At 31.3% G+C, this 17,955-nt stretch overlaps 1 protein-coding gene across 1 annotated transcript; it reads left to right on the top strand.

The window, feature by feature from the left end:
* The first annotated feature begins 14,950 nt into the window (after nucleotides 1-14,950).
* LOC131848520 (magnetosome-associated protein MamJ-like) lies at nucleotides 14,951-15,530 on the top strand. Its single transcript, XM_059198412.1, has one exon. It carries the CDS (start codon nucleotides 14,951-14,953, stop codon nucleotides 15,431-15,433), a length of 483 nt encoding a protein of 160 aa, XP_059054395.1. The 3' UTR covers nucleotides 15,434-15,530.
* Nucleotides 15,531-17,955: the final 2,425 nt, after the last annotated feature.

The raw sequence follows: 17,955 nt of genomic DNA on the forward strand, positions 1-17,955 counted from the left end.
TAATGGAGGCTCCAAAAACTTTTCTTTACATTCTTAGTCAATTTATGCTTATTAATAAGCATGAAAAGGATGAAATATATATGCAAATAATTTCAAAACAATCACACACTTCTCGATTATACTTTTTAATTTAAGCCTATACTTAAAAGTGGACATAGCATGGCCTCTGCCGGGCCACGTGTGTGACAGAAGGTGACATTGGTACCCACGTTTTCGATATTATATAAAGTCTTTTTTTTGCTGGCAGTGGTGGTGGAATTTCTATCTATTGCGTTTGTGTTTTTGACTATAAATAATTACTACGTATACACTAAAGATTTTTACATATTTTTACAACAGACGGAGTAGTAACAAAATACCCAAGAGCACAACGCTGTGCCTCTATTTTCATTCCAGGTTTTCATCTAGAATTAGTCGTCTTCAAGTTTTGGGAATAAGGTACAAAACATTGGTAACAATAAAGGATACTCGGCATAATACTCTTTCTATTTAACGAAGTGATACTTGTAGTAAGCTTGACCATCCGTTTATGTGAAATCAGTTAGGTGGTCCAGCACTGCATGCTTAAAGGATTATTATGACGATTACCTGCTTATATTTTTAGGACCAAAGAGGTCAGAAGCAGTGTGGTAATTCCAGTAAGTGCTGTATTGTGGTAAAAAATAGTTTTGTTTTCTTTAATAAAATTGTTTTAATATTCAAAACAATAATATAATTCTATTGTTTATAAATAACTATAACTATTACTATACATTTGATGTACGTATGGATAATATATTAAACCAGTTATATTTTGATATTTTATCTTAATCATAAGCACTCTACAATATAATTTTGATATGAACGGATTTATATATTACCAATTAGCTTTCGGCACTTTATAATCCTCTGGTTGTTGTTAAAATAAAAGACTTCTTTTGTTACGGGCTAAATTTTTCAAAATACTGATGAGATTGATACGAGTCCTACTGTTTAGCATAGCACTTTACTTGCGATGCTCGAGCGATGAATTTAATTCTAATTGCACGATAGAATACTTTGTAATTACAAATAAATATGATTCTTTATATTAGTCTAGTGTTTTCTATGTATGTGTACTAGCCATAATACAACTGAATATAATTGACAAATTATACATATGCTCCTACATACCAATATTATGTGTTATCCTAGAAATTTACTGTACGTGTAAATAATAATATTAATAATTAAATTACATTATTATATTGTCAATAGCATAACCTTAATATTACAATAACGAAACGATATTTTATTATAGACACTTCGTTATTAGTATCTATGATGTTACACAATAAATTCTTGAACGTGCAAATATTTAAATTGTTAGTCTGTATGTCACCCACTACTGGAACTACCCACTCAAATAATAGTTGTAATATTCAGTAATAATAAGGTTGCTAATTTGTTGATTAAATATATGATCGTGTTTGTAGTAATAAAGTTTTGAAGTACCTATTTGATGTTAAATTAATATATAATACATAGTTTGGTGGGAAGATTATTAGTAATGTATAGTTACCCTATTTCTAGCAATGAACCAAGACAGGTCAACTTCTGATTCCCCGAAGACCATTGCGACTGATGTCTGTACATTTGCATCTTACGTCATCCCTATATTCAAAATCATTTACATCACAAACAAAAGCTTAATTCTGATACTTTACGTTTTTGGATTACTATTTAAAACATAAGCAAGATTTTATTTGTACCTATTCTGACAAACATATTGCATTATGCTCATTCTTTTCTTGTTTAACCACAATAAAAGGAACTCTTTTTTCTGTACGTGGCCAAACTAGTTTCTTGTGGATTGTCGATTATTGCTAATGAATCAGAGCTTGAGCTAAAGGTCACCATGACATCTATGTCCAGTTTACCCGATGTTATTGTTAGGCATACTAACAAAAGAATACAAATAGTATTTAAATATATATAGAAAATATAAATACTTTTTAAGCTCATTAATAAATTTTGCTTCTTGGGGAGTAATGTCATTATTTACTTACTTAAATTATTCAAATAAGCAAATATAGAGATAATCATAATATTAAATATGAGCGTTTTTATGTGCACTTATTCAATTCTTATTGATAGATGTGAATTGCTTGTAATAAGTTGTATGTGTAGAATGTTGAGTTGTATTTATTATAACCAAAATCAAAGTTTTAACCCTCAATCTAAATAAATATGAACAGTTCCACGGACATCATAATATTATGATGACCGTTACCCTCATATGGTCGGCATACGGAAGAATATCATTCTTCTGAATTAAACTTCTCATCTTAGAAAGGAGGTATAATTGGCTCTAATAGTTTCACTACCATATCCTTTCGACCGCAACACAGCTGTTAGCTTACATAAATAGGTGTTACAGATATACATATATGAAAGCTTTGTGCAAAATATCTGGCACGGTATTCTACCTATTGTTAACTATCGTGTGACGCACCATTAATTAAAAATGGTAAAGTCAATAATCATGTAACCTGAAACGGAACGTCAGAGGCCAGAGCCAAAGTAATCTATGTGACATTGACAAGTGGATGACGGATGATTGAACGTAGGCAGCGGGAGTTTTGGAGCGAAAAAGTAGGAGTGTTTATATGATTATAAAAACAAATAAGAGATAGGTAATTGTGAATATTGTAGGCATTGAGGTGTTTCTCTCCCTGACCAACCGGCATTACGCCTAAGTCGTCAGGAGACTAGTGATTTTAAAACTATTATGTTTGGTGTTTAAATATACCTTGAATTGACATTGAGAAAGAATTTAAAAACAGTTGTTATTGGGTATACAGTACTTCAGATTTTGTACGAGAATTGACGTATGTGGTATACGCCAATTATTCTATTATATTTGAACTCCACACAGTCCCCTCTGGGATCCATAGTGATTAATTAGTGAATTTGTCACGACGATTTAACTGATCTGAGGTCATCCTTATCCTGTCATTCTCCACTGGTGCTCCATCAGCATATACTAACAGCGCAGGCTAGGGCACCATTTCATTATCTTCCATATCACCATAATGAAAAATAATGAGCAGCTAAAGCCCTTATTAATCTATTCTTCGTATTTATTAAAATGGAAAATTTTAATAAATTATTCTTAATTTAATTAAATTAACAAGAGATGTATTAAAATTAAATATAGATATACTAAATGTATAAAATATAGCTGTTAAATAGGTGCTAATTTATCTTTAAAACCTAACTGCCGTTGTTAACTGTTAAAATCGTTAATGACTTTTTCGAGTTTAGTGCCGGAAAGTGAAAAAAGAGTAAGTAATGGAGGCGCACGATTTACATTGCTCAGTTGGTCAGTAGGTGACTGTACTACGGTAGTTATAGATGCCTACATTTTTAATGTACTGCCTCTAGTTTGATGTTCTCTGTGTGAGTGCAAATATATTATAGTCAATATTAGAAAACTTTTTCTTCTACTTCAAATCACAGATAAAATAATATTACATTCTTTAAATTATAGATATAAACTTGTTTTTCTGCATGTTACCTTAAATGCATAGTACCATAATTATAATGTCTAAAAATTGAAATTTTTGGTACAACCAAACTATTTTGTATTTTAAAATAAAATTTCTATCCAACTATTTTGCTACATCCATAACATTATAGCTCGGATTGAGTTTAAGATATAATCGTAGAAATAAACCTACTTACCGAATTTAAAGTGATATTCTCTAAGTTTCGATAGTGGTTTCGCGAATAACCCAGTAAACCCGCTAGGTATATTCCACTTGCGGTAAATTAAATAAGAACTTTTTCGTCCTCTTTCAGACAATTATCACGTGATTCAAAATTTCCAACTGTGTTATGGGTTTGGCTTTATTGAGTCGTATTGCGAGTGGGGCTATGTGCCCAACTCGGCTGAACTAGGCCGCGCTTCCACAACGGGTCTTGACTTTTTGTTCGTGATGATGCGGAACAGAAGAGAGAAATTCGGCGAGATAATGCAGCACTCGCTAACGAGGACACGGTCACGAGGAGTCATCGGCTTCAAACTCGATGAATGTGGAGCACCGATGTGTTTCTCCTTATGCCGCGTACAACCTGTCCTCACAGTGCCATAATCGCCCGCAGCCAAACCACAGAGCTGGTTTTCGGTCAAACAATCTGGTTAGTATGTTGACATGAAGATTCATAACTTGACGTTTATAGACCCGTCGTGAAACGTATCGTGGTAAAATAATATCATGTAGCAGTTTACCGTATTACGTAAATGATTTAGATGTGGTATATAACGATAATGAGAGCGTACCTCACGAGAAGACTTTCTTCTGCCATCAGTCTATGTACAAAAGCGTTGTTCAGTCAAGAAATGGCAAAAATTGGCCATTATATTTTCGAAAGCACAACGAGTTCTTATGTAAGAGTTCAACGTGACACTTGCGTGAGGCGGTTCGTGCGCCCGTTCAGCGCGCCACTTTCCTTGCAGCTCAATATTTGGTTAACGCTCTTCTCAGTTACGCTGGTACGTCCATTGCATTGACGACACAACGAGGTACAATTGCACTTATATTTTTTTATTAATTATTATTTTAGAGCAGATATCTCTCTATATTACAATTTAAGAAGACACTATGACAAAAAAATTCAATTTGATATAGATTAGATTACGGTATATTTACTTACTTAGCACAAATGTCTGTAATTAGACCTACATGAATAAAGTTATTTTTAATTTTGAATCATTAGAAAGTTTAGATTCTGAAAGGGTTCGGCAAATTATTATTTAAACTAATATAAAGGGAAAGATTTGTTTTATGATGGGTCATTAATAATGATGTGGTGATGAATGATGGGTGATTCCTAAAAAATCTGATCCGTGCGATGCAGAGGACTAGTTAAATTACAATTGTAGGAATTAATAATCGAAAATATTTCCATCATCCCGTGGCAACCCCTTGGAGATCTAGAAGTAATAAATACAAAGATAAACATCAATTCATGGATTCGTGAGATTACTCAAGTCATCACTTGATTTTCCGTAGCTCGCAGAGACACTTTTAAAGCATCCTTATACGGGTAAGATGATAATATCGTTAAGAGCAACATGCACTCGTTTAAGACTTTCATCTTAATGTAATGGTATTTTGAATGGAAGGTGCCGTAGTTTCCGTAACGCTATCTGTAAACCTCAATAGATGTTCGATTTACCAAATCCGTTAAGTTGTTCTCGGTAAAATTAATATCAGGTCTATTCATGTACAATTAGAAACTTAGTATTTCAAATCACAATCATTTATATTGTTGGTACCTATAGTCTAGAGAAATCACACACTTAACTGCTCTGTCAGTAGATTATTGTTTACGTTCGTGTTTTATGACACAACTGATAATATAAACTGTCGAATGGACGGAGGATGTTTGTATTAGTGCTGATGACAGCGAGTCAAGTATCATTCGAAGAAGACTCTCCCGTCAGCAGCCGCATCATACGCGGGGTCAACGACCCGCAGCTGCGCTATACATTTGGCGAACAATGATTTGGAGTGGCGAGGTGAATGGCCGCGCTCGGAGGGGCTGAGCGTGGGCAGTTATTGACCCATATTGGAGGTGAAATGTAGATCAGTGGGCGAGAGCGGCGAATTTCGCCGCTGACTCGAGTGTGCGCTGCGTTGCGCCGGCGCACGTTACCCGCAACAGCGAATCACGCGCGTCTCTCAACTGAAACCGCTTTGGCGGTTATCGCCCATCGACTAATAGCGATATTTAAGATCCATTAATATATCTACAGCATAAAATGATATATTTGCTAAAATAAATTGCAATTGTTATAATTAGTCTGGATCAAATTAGAAGGAAGACAAAATACATATTAAATCTATAGAAAAATACATACTTTTGTAGTTTGTACAATAAAATGTAGCAAATAAGGACAGCACATTTAGAACTTGTTTGTCAATAAACGAAATTAGTATGCACCCATAATATATTGCAAAAAGACACATCAGAGTTATAATGTGAAATACACAAAACTACAGATGAATTTGGATGAATTTCTTAAAGTCAACTGAAAACATAGTTTTTCTATGATTCTGCTGCTACGACGTACATGTTTACACATATTCAATAATTTATCTATTATCCTTAATACGCAGTTGCTGACATGCCAAACTAATACATTCGCGTTAATGTCGGTACCTCTGATATTTTATTGCGATTAAATAGATTTGTAAATACCTATTTATTACCATATATAACTACAAAATGTTGTTATTTCTACACAAAATCTAATTCTGTGCCACGAGCTCTAAGGTTGTTTTATACTTGAGAAAAAAATAGTGACTATGCTAGTATATAAATTATGACATACCGATTTCCCGACCTACTCAAGTAGTTCAGGCACATTAAAATATTAATTAAACATGTTTTTATGCAATAATTACTTTGCTAATGCAATTTAAAGTAGAAGTTCATTAGACTAAACTAAAACTAAGAAAAAATACTGTCTAGAACCGTGAAGTTCTCATTTCAGTTAATGTTTTACAGTGTTTTTGTCATATGTGTTACATATAAGTTCAGTCGGTGTCATATAAGAAAATGTGGAATACGAACGATTTCTTATTCCTCATTTTCTTAAATAATTTGACGTCTGCCTGAATAATTCTATAACATTCCATCCCCTACATAAAAAATAACCTGTCAAATTCTGGTTAGGTATATTTGAAGAACTTCTCGAGTCAGCTTAAAGATATAAACTGAAACAGTATATCATTATGGATATCACAGAATACTTACCCGTTATGTGTTCTATGTGTTTCTATGTGTGTGTATATGTGTTCTTGATAGCAGAAATAGTTGAGACACTGGTTCTCCTGCGTAAATTACCTACTAAGTCTCCCATTTGCTTATCTCATATTTATTACTTGCTTAAATTTTCATTGCCATTTTTCCGCCATTGATTAAAAGTTTATTGTTTGATAAAAACAATTAATCGGCCAATAAAATTAATCGTATTAGTTGACACATCGTGTAATTGCTTACGTAGTTTTTCATATTAGTGACAAAACCATGTTTTGTCTCCAAAATATATTATACTACACGCCCGTCCCGCTTCCCCAGAATTCAAATAACTATGACAGTTTTGTATATATTACCTTAGTATAATATATAGACTCCGAAGTTATTGTACCTATTACAATATTTCTGAAAATTTTACAGTGGTTCCTGAGTTACCTTACCTCATAACAACATCCGTCCTCTATCTCCTTTATATGTCTATCGGTGGTATTTAAATCTTAATAGTATGCATAAAATATAGTTATAGAACTCCTTTATATTATGTACTATGTAACTTATACGAGTTCATGCAATACTCTCCAGTAGATAATATGAGTTAAGTAGTGAAAAATATATAGCTCTATCATTTCGCACTAACGGTCACCACCTTAATTTCCATTCCCGTTCAATCGATAATTATGCAATATTTTATTTGCTTGAACAGAGAAATAAACCTGACGTTTCAAGGTCTTAGATCGGTAGTTAGATAATTAGATCAACGAGACCTTTAAATTCATACGAGTCACTTAGTATTACATATATTACGCTTTTATATATTTTATTCTGGTCAAACAAAATAGAATCTTAAAAACCTTTTGTTTGCGCGATTTGTGGTAAATAGTTAATATTACGTTGTCATCAAAATATTGCTTTAGCGATAAGTTCCTAAACTATTTCTTTCATACTTTGATCAGTGCGCAATAGCTTTATTATAATAAATTACTTTATTATCATATAAATATAGTTTTAGACCGAAACTAAATTTTACAGCCGAAATTCGTCATCAGTTACAATTTTGGCTGATGTCAACACCGATACTATCTTTTGAGGTCATTATATTATATTTATAATATTTATATATTTTAAATATAATATTATGCATTTTTAAGTAATTGGATTGGTAAATAAGCTGTAGGCCCACCTGATGGTAAGTGGTGGCCGCCTATATCTATGACCAGCAACTCACGGACATCACGTTATTATGTGGCGTCTGTTATTCATGAGGTGCTATAGGACACGGATGTTATGCCTCAGTATCCTGTAATTTTACTGTCTTATCTTGAATCTTCAACGGAAAATAGGAGAGTCTGAGACGCATATGATGATTACAAACTTATCGTCATCTGCTTCATCTTTATCCCATTTATTTGGTGTAGGCGTAATACGTTTTTCTCTTCCATTACATGAACACAAACTTACAGTGCAGTTAGTACCTAAGTGTATCTAAGTGTAGCAAAGTTGCCAGTATAAGCTGTTCGAAGATAATAAATAGTTAGTCTTATTATTAAATACTAATAAATTATAAATCAATATTAAATAACCGATTTAAATAATTACTACCTACATATGAGCGTTGTTTTTAGTTTTGTTCATAGTGTTTGGTAATATATTGCCTTATCCGAAGTCTCTAATTTATTGACGAAAATGTCCGATACCAAATCTGAAAATGTTAAGTACAGTTAGATATTATATAATCATATCTATATAATTCTTACTGTAAATTTGTTAACTAACAGAAAAATCTTGATCGTGACAATAAAGCATACTTCCCATTTATCCCATGGACGCCTGAAACATGAACATTTTTGGAGTCGGTTACATTTAATCTTTGGATTCTAAGTTGGAAAATTAATATTAATATAATACACAAAATATAACAATTAAGAGTCAAATACTTTATGCCCCTGCAATACTGCCCCTTGGCAAATATTCTTGCTGCAATGCTGAGAGTGTTTTACCTCGGAATATAACGCCAATAGCTTGTATATTATCATATATTCTTATATCAAGAGAACAACGCAACGAAACATTAAGTTTTTAATATTAAATTTAAATTATTGACGTTATCTTAATACCTGCTAATCGCCACTTCCGTTTTAAAAATACTCAACTACTCGGCCATAAAATATAATTTATTACACAGTAGGCGTCGCTTCGTTCGTGCTAGAATATGAAGCGAGGATAATCAGAAAGAGCCAAACTGAGTTTAATAGGCCTTTCGCGTTGGGGTTAATATTAAAGGGAAGTAAAGTGGAAATAAGAAAAAAAAAATTTAAAATCTCCATACGAACAGCGGAATCCTGTGATTAATTTTGTAAGAAAAGTTGATAATGTATTTCTAATTTACACTGATTCTTATCGAAAACTATAAATTTTCATGGATATTATACATACCATACTATAAAGCTTATTATGTATATAGATATATTTATATACACAATACAAGAATAGTATAAATATGTATATAAACTGTATAATACTCGTTTACAATTTTTTATAAATGAAATAATGTTTAAAAATATCTATCCTTTTATAGGAGTGTTGTTAGTCGCAGTAGGCAGATATGTAGGTTTCACCAAGGAAATAACAATTTGCAAAATGAAAGTCTCATGACCTATTTTCACACGTGTGCGTACCCAACGCCGTGATCAGAAATAATGGAAAATGCTTTATTACCCTTCGGAACAGTTATAAATGACTCTTTGTCCCGTTCCAGACACATAAAAAGTGCCAAATATCCAAAGGCACATTTGGTTTAGTACCGTGTTCCAAATAACGGAACTTTCTGGGAACAAGAAACTATAATACTAAGAGAGATTTCTCGTTTAAGCTTTCTTTTTTATGCTAAAAAGGTATTTTAAAATACATTTATTATTAATATATAAGTACCTTTATAAAAAGAGAAATTGATTAACTGGCTGAGACGATATAGATGATTCTAAACATGACGTTTATAAGAATTAAGTTCAGTAAATAACTAAATCAATAATGAAGTACTTAGTAAGTAAATATTGTGTTGTACCAATGTACTATACGATCATGTATGTACCCATGTTGATTTATCATAAGCCATTCACAAAATTGTTTTATATCAAAAATTGTAATTCATACTGTCAGTATAATTCATATCTGTAATCTTCAATGACAATAAAATATTTAACGTCACCATTATATAGATGGCTTATGTACCTACCAAACATTACACATATATTTTGTACATGTAAAATATTGTTATACATATATATACAAGACAATTAACAAAATTATAAAAATGAAAGGTTGTTTTTTTACGAATCTGTGTACGTGTATGATTAAATCCTAAACTGTTATAAATATGTAAGAAATCTTTAAAGGAAGGTTTTACATTAATTTGCCTTTTAATATTATTTGACTTAGTCATTGCCTATATATTACTTTATTTTAAAATAAATTTTCAAGTTTCTTTAGTCAGTTTAGTCCGATGGAAATCCAAAACTTCTTTAATTGTTTTCGCTAATTTAGACACGCATATTTTAATAATATGTATCTACAATTAACTGACATTATGAACATGTGACATTGAATATTTTATTTAGAGTATACAGTAAAGTGACAATTAAATGGACAGGGTTTCTTCTTCAACCATAAACAGATTTCTTCAATTTTTGTACTAAAAAAAGATTTTAATAGTAATAATTGAAATTTCTTGAACTTTCGTTATTTACAAAGTACTAAACTATTATGCAGATGGACGTCATTACTTGTTAGTATTTACGATTCTAAAGTTTATAAATGAGCTAGATACCTCATTATTTCCTGCAACGTGAATGTAGAATAGGTAAATGCATACTAATAATACAATTGGAAGTACAAAAACTTTCATAGTATCTATAAAGTCATAGCTATGACCTACATTATACACTCATCATGTTTCTCTTGATGTCTACTCAGTATCTTTAGCTACGAAAGTCCTCTTTACTAGATAATATTTTTGAATAAAATGGAGAGAAGGTTCTACGACAATCATATTTGTTACTTATTAGATAGACATAGTTTGTGTATTAGAAACTAACAGTGGTATACCCAATTAACAATGTGACTAAAATTGAAATATTAAGCTAGTTTTTAAAATAAATATGACGGAAAATAACTTTAAACACAGCCAGTGTTTGAAATTTCAGATCCTACAATATGTATTATGTATGTATGTATTTTCCATGTCTTTTATTGGCTTTCCTTCCGGTGCTCATACAAATGAAGAAAATAAGAGGAAATCTTCCAATTACGAAGAATTTCGATATTTAAATAAAAACATAATTGAATGGAAATACTCAAGATCTAAAATAGAAAGAAGTCAGATACAAATTCAATAGGAGTAAGAGACAGCAATAGCTACTTATATAATAGAAAGCATTTTATTTGTGTGGCCTGATTCCTTATGTTTAGGTTTAACAGGACGTGACTCCTCGTCAGGAGTATTCGTGACATGTTTTGATTTCCGTCCGATATAGCAACTCAACAACCGGCTGGCGACTGCCAACTGAATGTGGCCCAAATCTAACAATATAACTACAAGCATACATCAATAATCATATAGAGTCAGATTAAATAACTCTTATTTAAACATGTCTTTTAATTTCTATTGAGCTTTTATTGGAATTTGGTTTTAGACGATATGAAATATATGTGAAATAATAATAAATATATCAGAAAAAAAATAGGTAAATAATATCGGTGGTGACACTGGTGAATGTGTAAATTTTGCACAATTACACTGTAACAAATATTGTTATAATTATGTTGCACATGATCTTTATTTAATAACATCTTTTTGGAAAGGGAGAAAAGTCTTTTTAATATTACAGAGAGTGATGATAATAAATAATTTTATATAAAATATTTATGTATATTAAGAAAAACATTTTTTTTTCAACTGTGTTCTCTTATATATCAATTTCTAATTTCTATATCGCTATGTTTTGTCCTATATATAGAAAATTTATGATCGTAAAATATGATTATTAAAAATATTTCTTAAGCCAAAAATAAATATAGGCATTATGGTTATTTATTATGGCCGGTAATGAAAATTTATTTAGAAATTGTGAAATATGTACATTATGATTCTGTTTGTATAATTACGCAAAGTAATTATTAAATAGATTAAAGACAACTATATACATTTTTATTGCAGTTTATAGATTATGGTACATATAAGGAAACCTATTTAGATAGAAGTAAAATACAAAGGGCTATCTTATCTCTCGTGCAATTACTTCCAGACATAATTTTGGTTACTACGTGGTATAATGTAATAGTATTGTGTAACATACAATACAGTAGTACATTTATGAATAGCAATACACTGTTATATTGATTCGAAAGGAAAAGTAGCTTAAGAAATAAATAATCTCTACTAAAATATTATGAGGTAAAGTTTGTATGTCCATTTGTCCGGGGTAATCTCTGGTTTAAAGAATCCTATTTTTGTCAATGAAAATAATAAATTGTTTTCACTGTTAGATAAGTATATAATCCCCGAGTGTTATAGGTTATATAATATAATATATAAGATAATATAATATATAACATCACGTTACGACCTATAGGAGCGGAGCAGGAATGAAAAATGTGGCAAAAAATATTCGTAAATGACTGAGTTACGTAAAAAAATTGTGTATATAATAATAATAATAATAATATATATATATATTTATATTAAGGTTTACTTACTATAACATTTTTATGATAATGAAATTTCTCGTAAAATAATGCTCTATCTGCGAAGTTGTTTTTATAAACATGGTATCAATCCTTAACCCAAATAAATACATTATCAAATATTGCACCCGTGCGATAGCTAGTATTAGCGTGAGTAGCTAGTATTCTGTAATGTTCTATTTCCATGTATGTCCACGCATAATATGAAATTGTACATATACACCAATTAGCACAAGGATAAAGTTGGGGTAACAATGGCATTATCTAAAGGTAAATATGTACGGTAACCCCATCGAAGTTAGCCTTATTTTAGTCGTCAATTATTATTTATTGATTGTCTATTGGACCTGAAGATATTTACCATTATAAGTTCAAATGTAAAGTTAATTTGGTAAAAGCAAGTTTGAACATAAACGTAAGTAAAATTTTTAAAATCAAACTTGATATCAAGTATGTACATAATGATTAAAGATGTATAATATTAGTGTTAGGTGTATATACGGCCTCCTGATCGATTACGATTTTATAATAGTTTAGTTGTCAAATATAGATTAACACTATTGTAAAAATATTATTAAAAGACAATACAATTCTTCTGCTGCAAACGTACATATTATTTATTAGTTAACATATCATCTCTATATAAAAGAACCCCACCACAACAATTAGATTTATATATTACCGTTTTACCTGTTTGCTAGTTTACAACCAATACCTGAAAATCAATTTAGACTCTTTATTTATATTACTATTATCATAAACAATACTGAAACCAGTAGTCATATGGACATATCACTATTAAATTATTTTAAGATGTATTTGGGTATATTTATGAGTTTCATATAGGATTAGGTATTACCTGTAATTTTGTTTCGACTGATTTCATTATGTAAGAAGTTATACAATCTATCTTCACGTTAAATTTCATTAAGATATATTAAACAGTTTAATCGTGAAAAATTAACAAACAGACACACACACTTCAGATTTATAACAGTGTATCTATTTTATTGTTACTGTAAGTTGATCTAAATACACAGGTACACAACTCGTCTATTTCCCACGGTGTTTATGAGAGGTGTGGCATGAATCAGTATCGATTGCTAGTTCTCGGAACGGTTATAAAACGCCTGGAGTTCTAATTATAGTGCATACGCAGGCGAATACCTTATGTCACATCGTACAAGGTTACTATAGCGAGGAAATTTGTTCTAGACAAGTTTCCGAAAGCGGCTAGAAGAAAGTACTTTTACTGAGAGTAGTCATGGCACAGTTTCCACGGAGGCGGTTTGCACACACGCCGGCGTCCAACGCCGCATCGTCACAGGCTTTCCAACAGATATTGCTATTGAAGCAACTTTGAAGTGCTCAAAGACTAACATGGCTACTCTTTATATATAACACGTTATTAATAAGCTTATGTGGTGCAAAATGCTGTTTACATTACATTTTCTAACAATGTATTTTTACTAAGATGCTTCTGCTTGATGGCGGTTTATCTAAATCGCCTTCGCATCTGCACTATTCTCATAATTCTATAATTATTCACTACATATTACTGTTATTTATAAATCGATTAATAAGGGCTATATTTACTGGTCAATTAAAAACATTGACTGTTTATATCTTTAACTATTTCCGGAAAAGTACTCGTACATAAGTTACAACTAAATAATCAAAAACTTTCATTAAATTCTATCCATTCACTTAATAAATCAATATTACAGATTCCCGGTCAGTTTAATTATTATTTAGTAGTAATTTTTACAATTTTGCGTAGTACCTATCATTACAGTGTGTCTCACTCTAAAATTTTGTAAATGTACTGAAAATTAATATTACTTCATAAAACTTAAATCCACTATCTATGACGTTACACCCGCTGATAATACAGTACCAAATCTATTCATTATATTATACATACATAAATACTGTAATATTGAAAGAAGCAAAATTATAATTTATGGCTAGAATAAAGATTTGGCTTTAAAATTTATTAACGCATTAAAAGTAATCAGATAACAACAGTAACTTTGATATTTATTATATTTCATATCAAGACAAATTATATATAAACGCCGTCAAATTTACTCTTTCTATTAGTTTATTCCGAACTACAAAGCAAAGGTAAGCAATTTAATTAAAGTGGGTAGTTCTTTAATATTAAAATTGCAGTAATAAGATATTGAGATACAAGTAGTCATTTTGTAAAATAGTGCATCAATGTAACCACTGTATTCTATAGATAATGGTGTTTCGTAAAAATATAGAGATACTACCCTACAATCCTATCTTATTTTCATATACCTATTGCATAGCTGTTGTTTGTAACAAATAAATAAAATTATTAAAAAGTACTTCAAATTATCAATAATATATAAATGCGTAGTGTTAATTAATTATTTTTGTTGCAGTAAAAATTATGAAGACCTACGTCGCACTTTTAGCCCTCGTGGCCGTGGCTGCCGCCAACCCCCTGCCTTTGGTGCAAATCATCGTGAATGTCGATGGTCCCGCCAGTGGAAACCCTGTTCTGATTGAGGACAACACACCACCGGAAACTATCATCGTCCCCACCCCCGTTTTGCCCGAAATCGTGCCTGAGCCCATCGAACTTCCCCAGCCTGTCCTACCTGAGATCGTACCAGAGCCCATCGAACTTCCCCAGCCTGTCCTTCCTGAGGTCGTACCTGAGCCCATCGAACTTCCCCAGCCTGTTCTTCCTGAAGTCGTACCTGAACCCATCGTACTTCCCGAGCCCGTTCTTCCCCAGCCCGTACCTGAGCCCGTCCAACTTCCCCAGCCCGTTCTTCCCGAGATTATCCCCGCCCCCATCGTTCTCCCCTCACCCGTACAGCCCGTCATCGTTCCTGAGCCCGTGATCCTTCCCGGTGAACTCAACTAAAGTATAAACTGTGCAACTTAGCTTCTGAGTTCATTCTAAACAAAAGGTACTCGCATTTAGGTGCGACACCTTACGTACTTCTTATTTTTACTGAATGCTATAATATGAAGTGACTTGAATAAATTAAGTTTACATAAAATTTTTAAATAGTCATAATAAACCTATATCCTCCACAATTTTGTATTTTGATTTAATGAGACGTTAAGTTTGGGTGTCCTCATTGTGAGCTCTTTATAATGTAAGTTTAGTTCTAATTACATAAATATTTCAATTACCAAAACATAATTTTAAATTAACCTGATATTCTCATCCTTTATGTGATTGTCTATAGCTATAGATTTGTATATGGTATTTAAATACCTATACTATTGTGATTGGTATGAGTACCTTATGTTTATTTATATTCTACAGCTTGGTGTAACTTAGCATATTGAGTAGGTAGGCATATATGTACGTAGTGGTCATTTCTCTCCTGTATTCGCAAATAGGATAATCAGCTTAATATTTGGCCTCTCCACAATTTTATTACAATATTTGAATTCTACTCTAATGGGTATAAATTGTATGAAAGCAGTTAGTTAACGTACGGCAGGATAAATACTGAACTATATATAGGAATCAATTGTTAAGAGGGTGAATAAAAATTAAACAATTTAGTATGGTGATAATGTACTCTAGCCCATTTCTTGAAATACTAGGCATAATTCATCTCTCACCAACATACTAATTACTACTATTACTACTACTTATGTTACTTCCATTTTGACGTTTTGAGTTGACCTATATGTATTTGGAAGTATTTTGGTTTAGTACGTACTCGTACCTACCTGTCACATTATAACATGATGTGATATTTATTGATATTATGTTTCTATCTAAAAATAACAAATAACCGAAAGAATATTTGATTATAGAATTAGGTATTTAATATGAAGGTGCTAAAATATGAAAGTATTGTGAACATTAATCCTATTAACTTTTAAGAGATTATGCCTTGTATTTTTTGTTTAAAATTTATATTTTTAATTATTGTATTTTTTTAATATACAATAATTAACATACTAAAAAATTATGCTTATAGTTTCTGAGAAATGAGTGTATTTGTATAAGAACAACAGAAAGTTAAGTAAGTTTAAAAACAAGAAAAACGGAAACGGAAAACGTGCCAAGGAAGAATGTCACCTAGATAACATCAATTAACAATATTGAAAGACGACAATGATGTAGCTAGGGTTTATCTGCTACTAAAGAACATTACCTGCCAAATACTATTCAAACTATTGGTGGATAGATTCTCAAGACCTACTGTGTATAAAAAAATTGCTTTTGTATGTGTATAAATTTATAATAGTCTCCCAGAAGCCCTCAAAGAAATACAGACATCACTACAATTGTACAGTCAATTAATTTTTGATAGACTAAAACTGCAATTTTAATGTTAGTTTTCCATAGTTAGGAAATGTGTTGGATGTATGCTGTATAGGCTAAATATGTAATTCTTATCTATATTTTTTTTACAAGTATTTGAGTATTTGACGCAATAAAGACGCTATTATTTTTATTAAACTAGCTATGCGTGGGCATTTCACCCGCATGATATTTATTATTACTGTAAAGTTTCGTCAAAATGCGTTCAGTACTTTTTGCGTGAAAAAGTAACAAATGTACATTCTACCATATATCCAACCATAACCGTAACGGGTGATGTTCGTAGTGCTCTTCATGTATATAGGAGATAGTTACCACTTATTATTAGCTGGACCGTCTGATAGTTAGGCATTCCAAATACTTAAAAAAAAATTGACCACATATGTAGATTCGTTTATGCAGATCATACTTACATTATAAATGCGAAAGTATGTCCGTCTCTATGTTTGTTGTTCACGACGAAACGGATGAATTGATTACTGAAATATCATGTATAAATAGATTGTGTAACAAGGATGGACATATGCTATCTTTCATCTAAAAAAAGCAGGCGAATTCGTGGATAACATCTAGTACAATATAGGTACAAATCTAAGAACAGTATTCCAAAATGTTTTTAATGTAACTACTACTACGAGAAAATTCGAGTTCGCGCAGGAGGAAGCTCTTTTGAAACCAGGCTGTCCTACTAACAGGTTGCAAGGTTAAATTACCTGTCGAGTTGTAGGTACTTACTATTGTAATCAGATAAAAAAAATGAGTAGAGTGATATACGAGTAATGTAATAATTGACAGTGATTTTCATTAATTGATACTTTCGGTGAAAAGGTTATTCATCTTATATTATTAGTACAATAGTTATATTCCTTCTACTTACTACTTCACACCCTTTAGATACTCTTTGAAATTGTAAATATATTTTAATTTTTATTAAAAAGACATAAAGTGAAATTTATATAGTACCTAATTTATTCCATAATATATCACTATTAGCGTACACAAAATGAAAAGTGGAAGATTTAGCGATAAATATAATCTTCTGAAATATGCACAGGGTTATGGTTGTAAATGAAATAAATTATTCATTGCACATT

Source organism: Achroia grisella, unplaced genomic scaffold, assembly GCF_030625045.1.
Source record: "Achroia grisella isolate CSIRO2021 unplaced genomic scaffold, CSIRO_AGI_Agris_v1 utg558, whole genome shotgun sequence".
NCBI classification, from domain to species: domain Eukaryota; kingdom Metazoa; phylum Arthropoda; class Insecta; order Lepidoptera; family Pyralidae; genus Achroia; species Achroia grisella.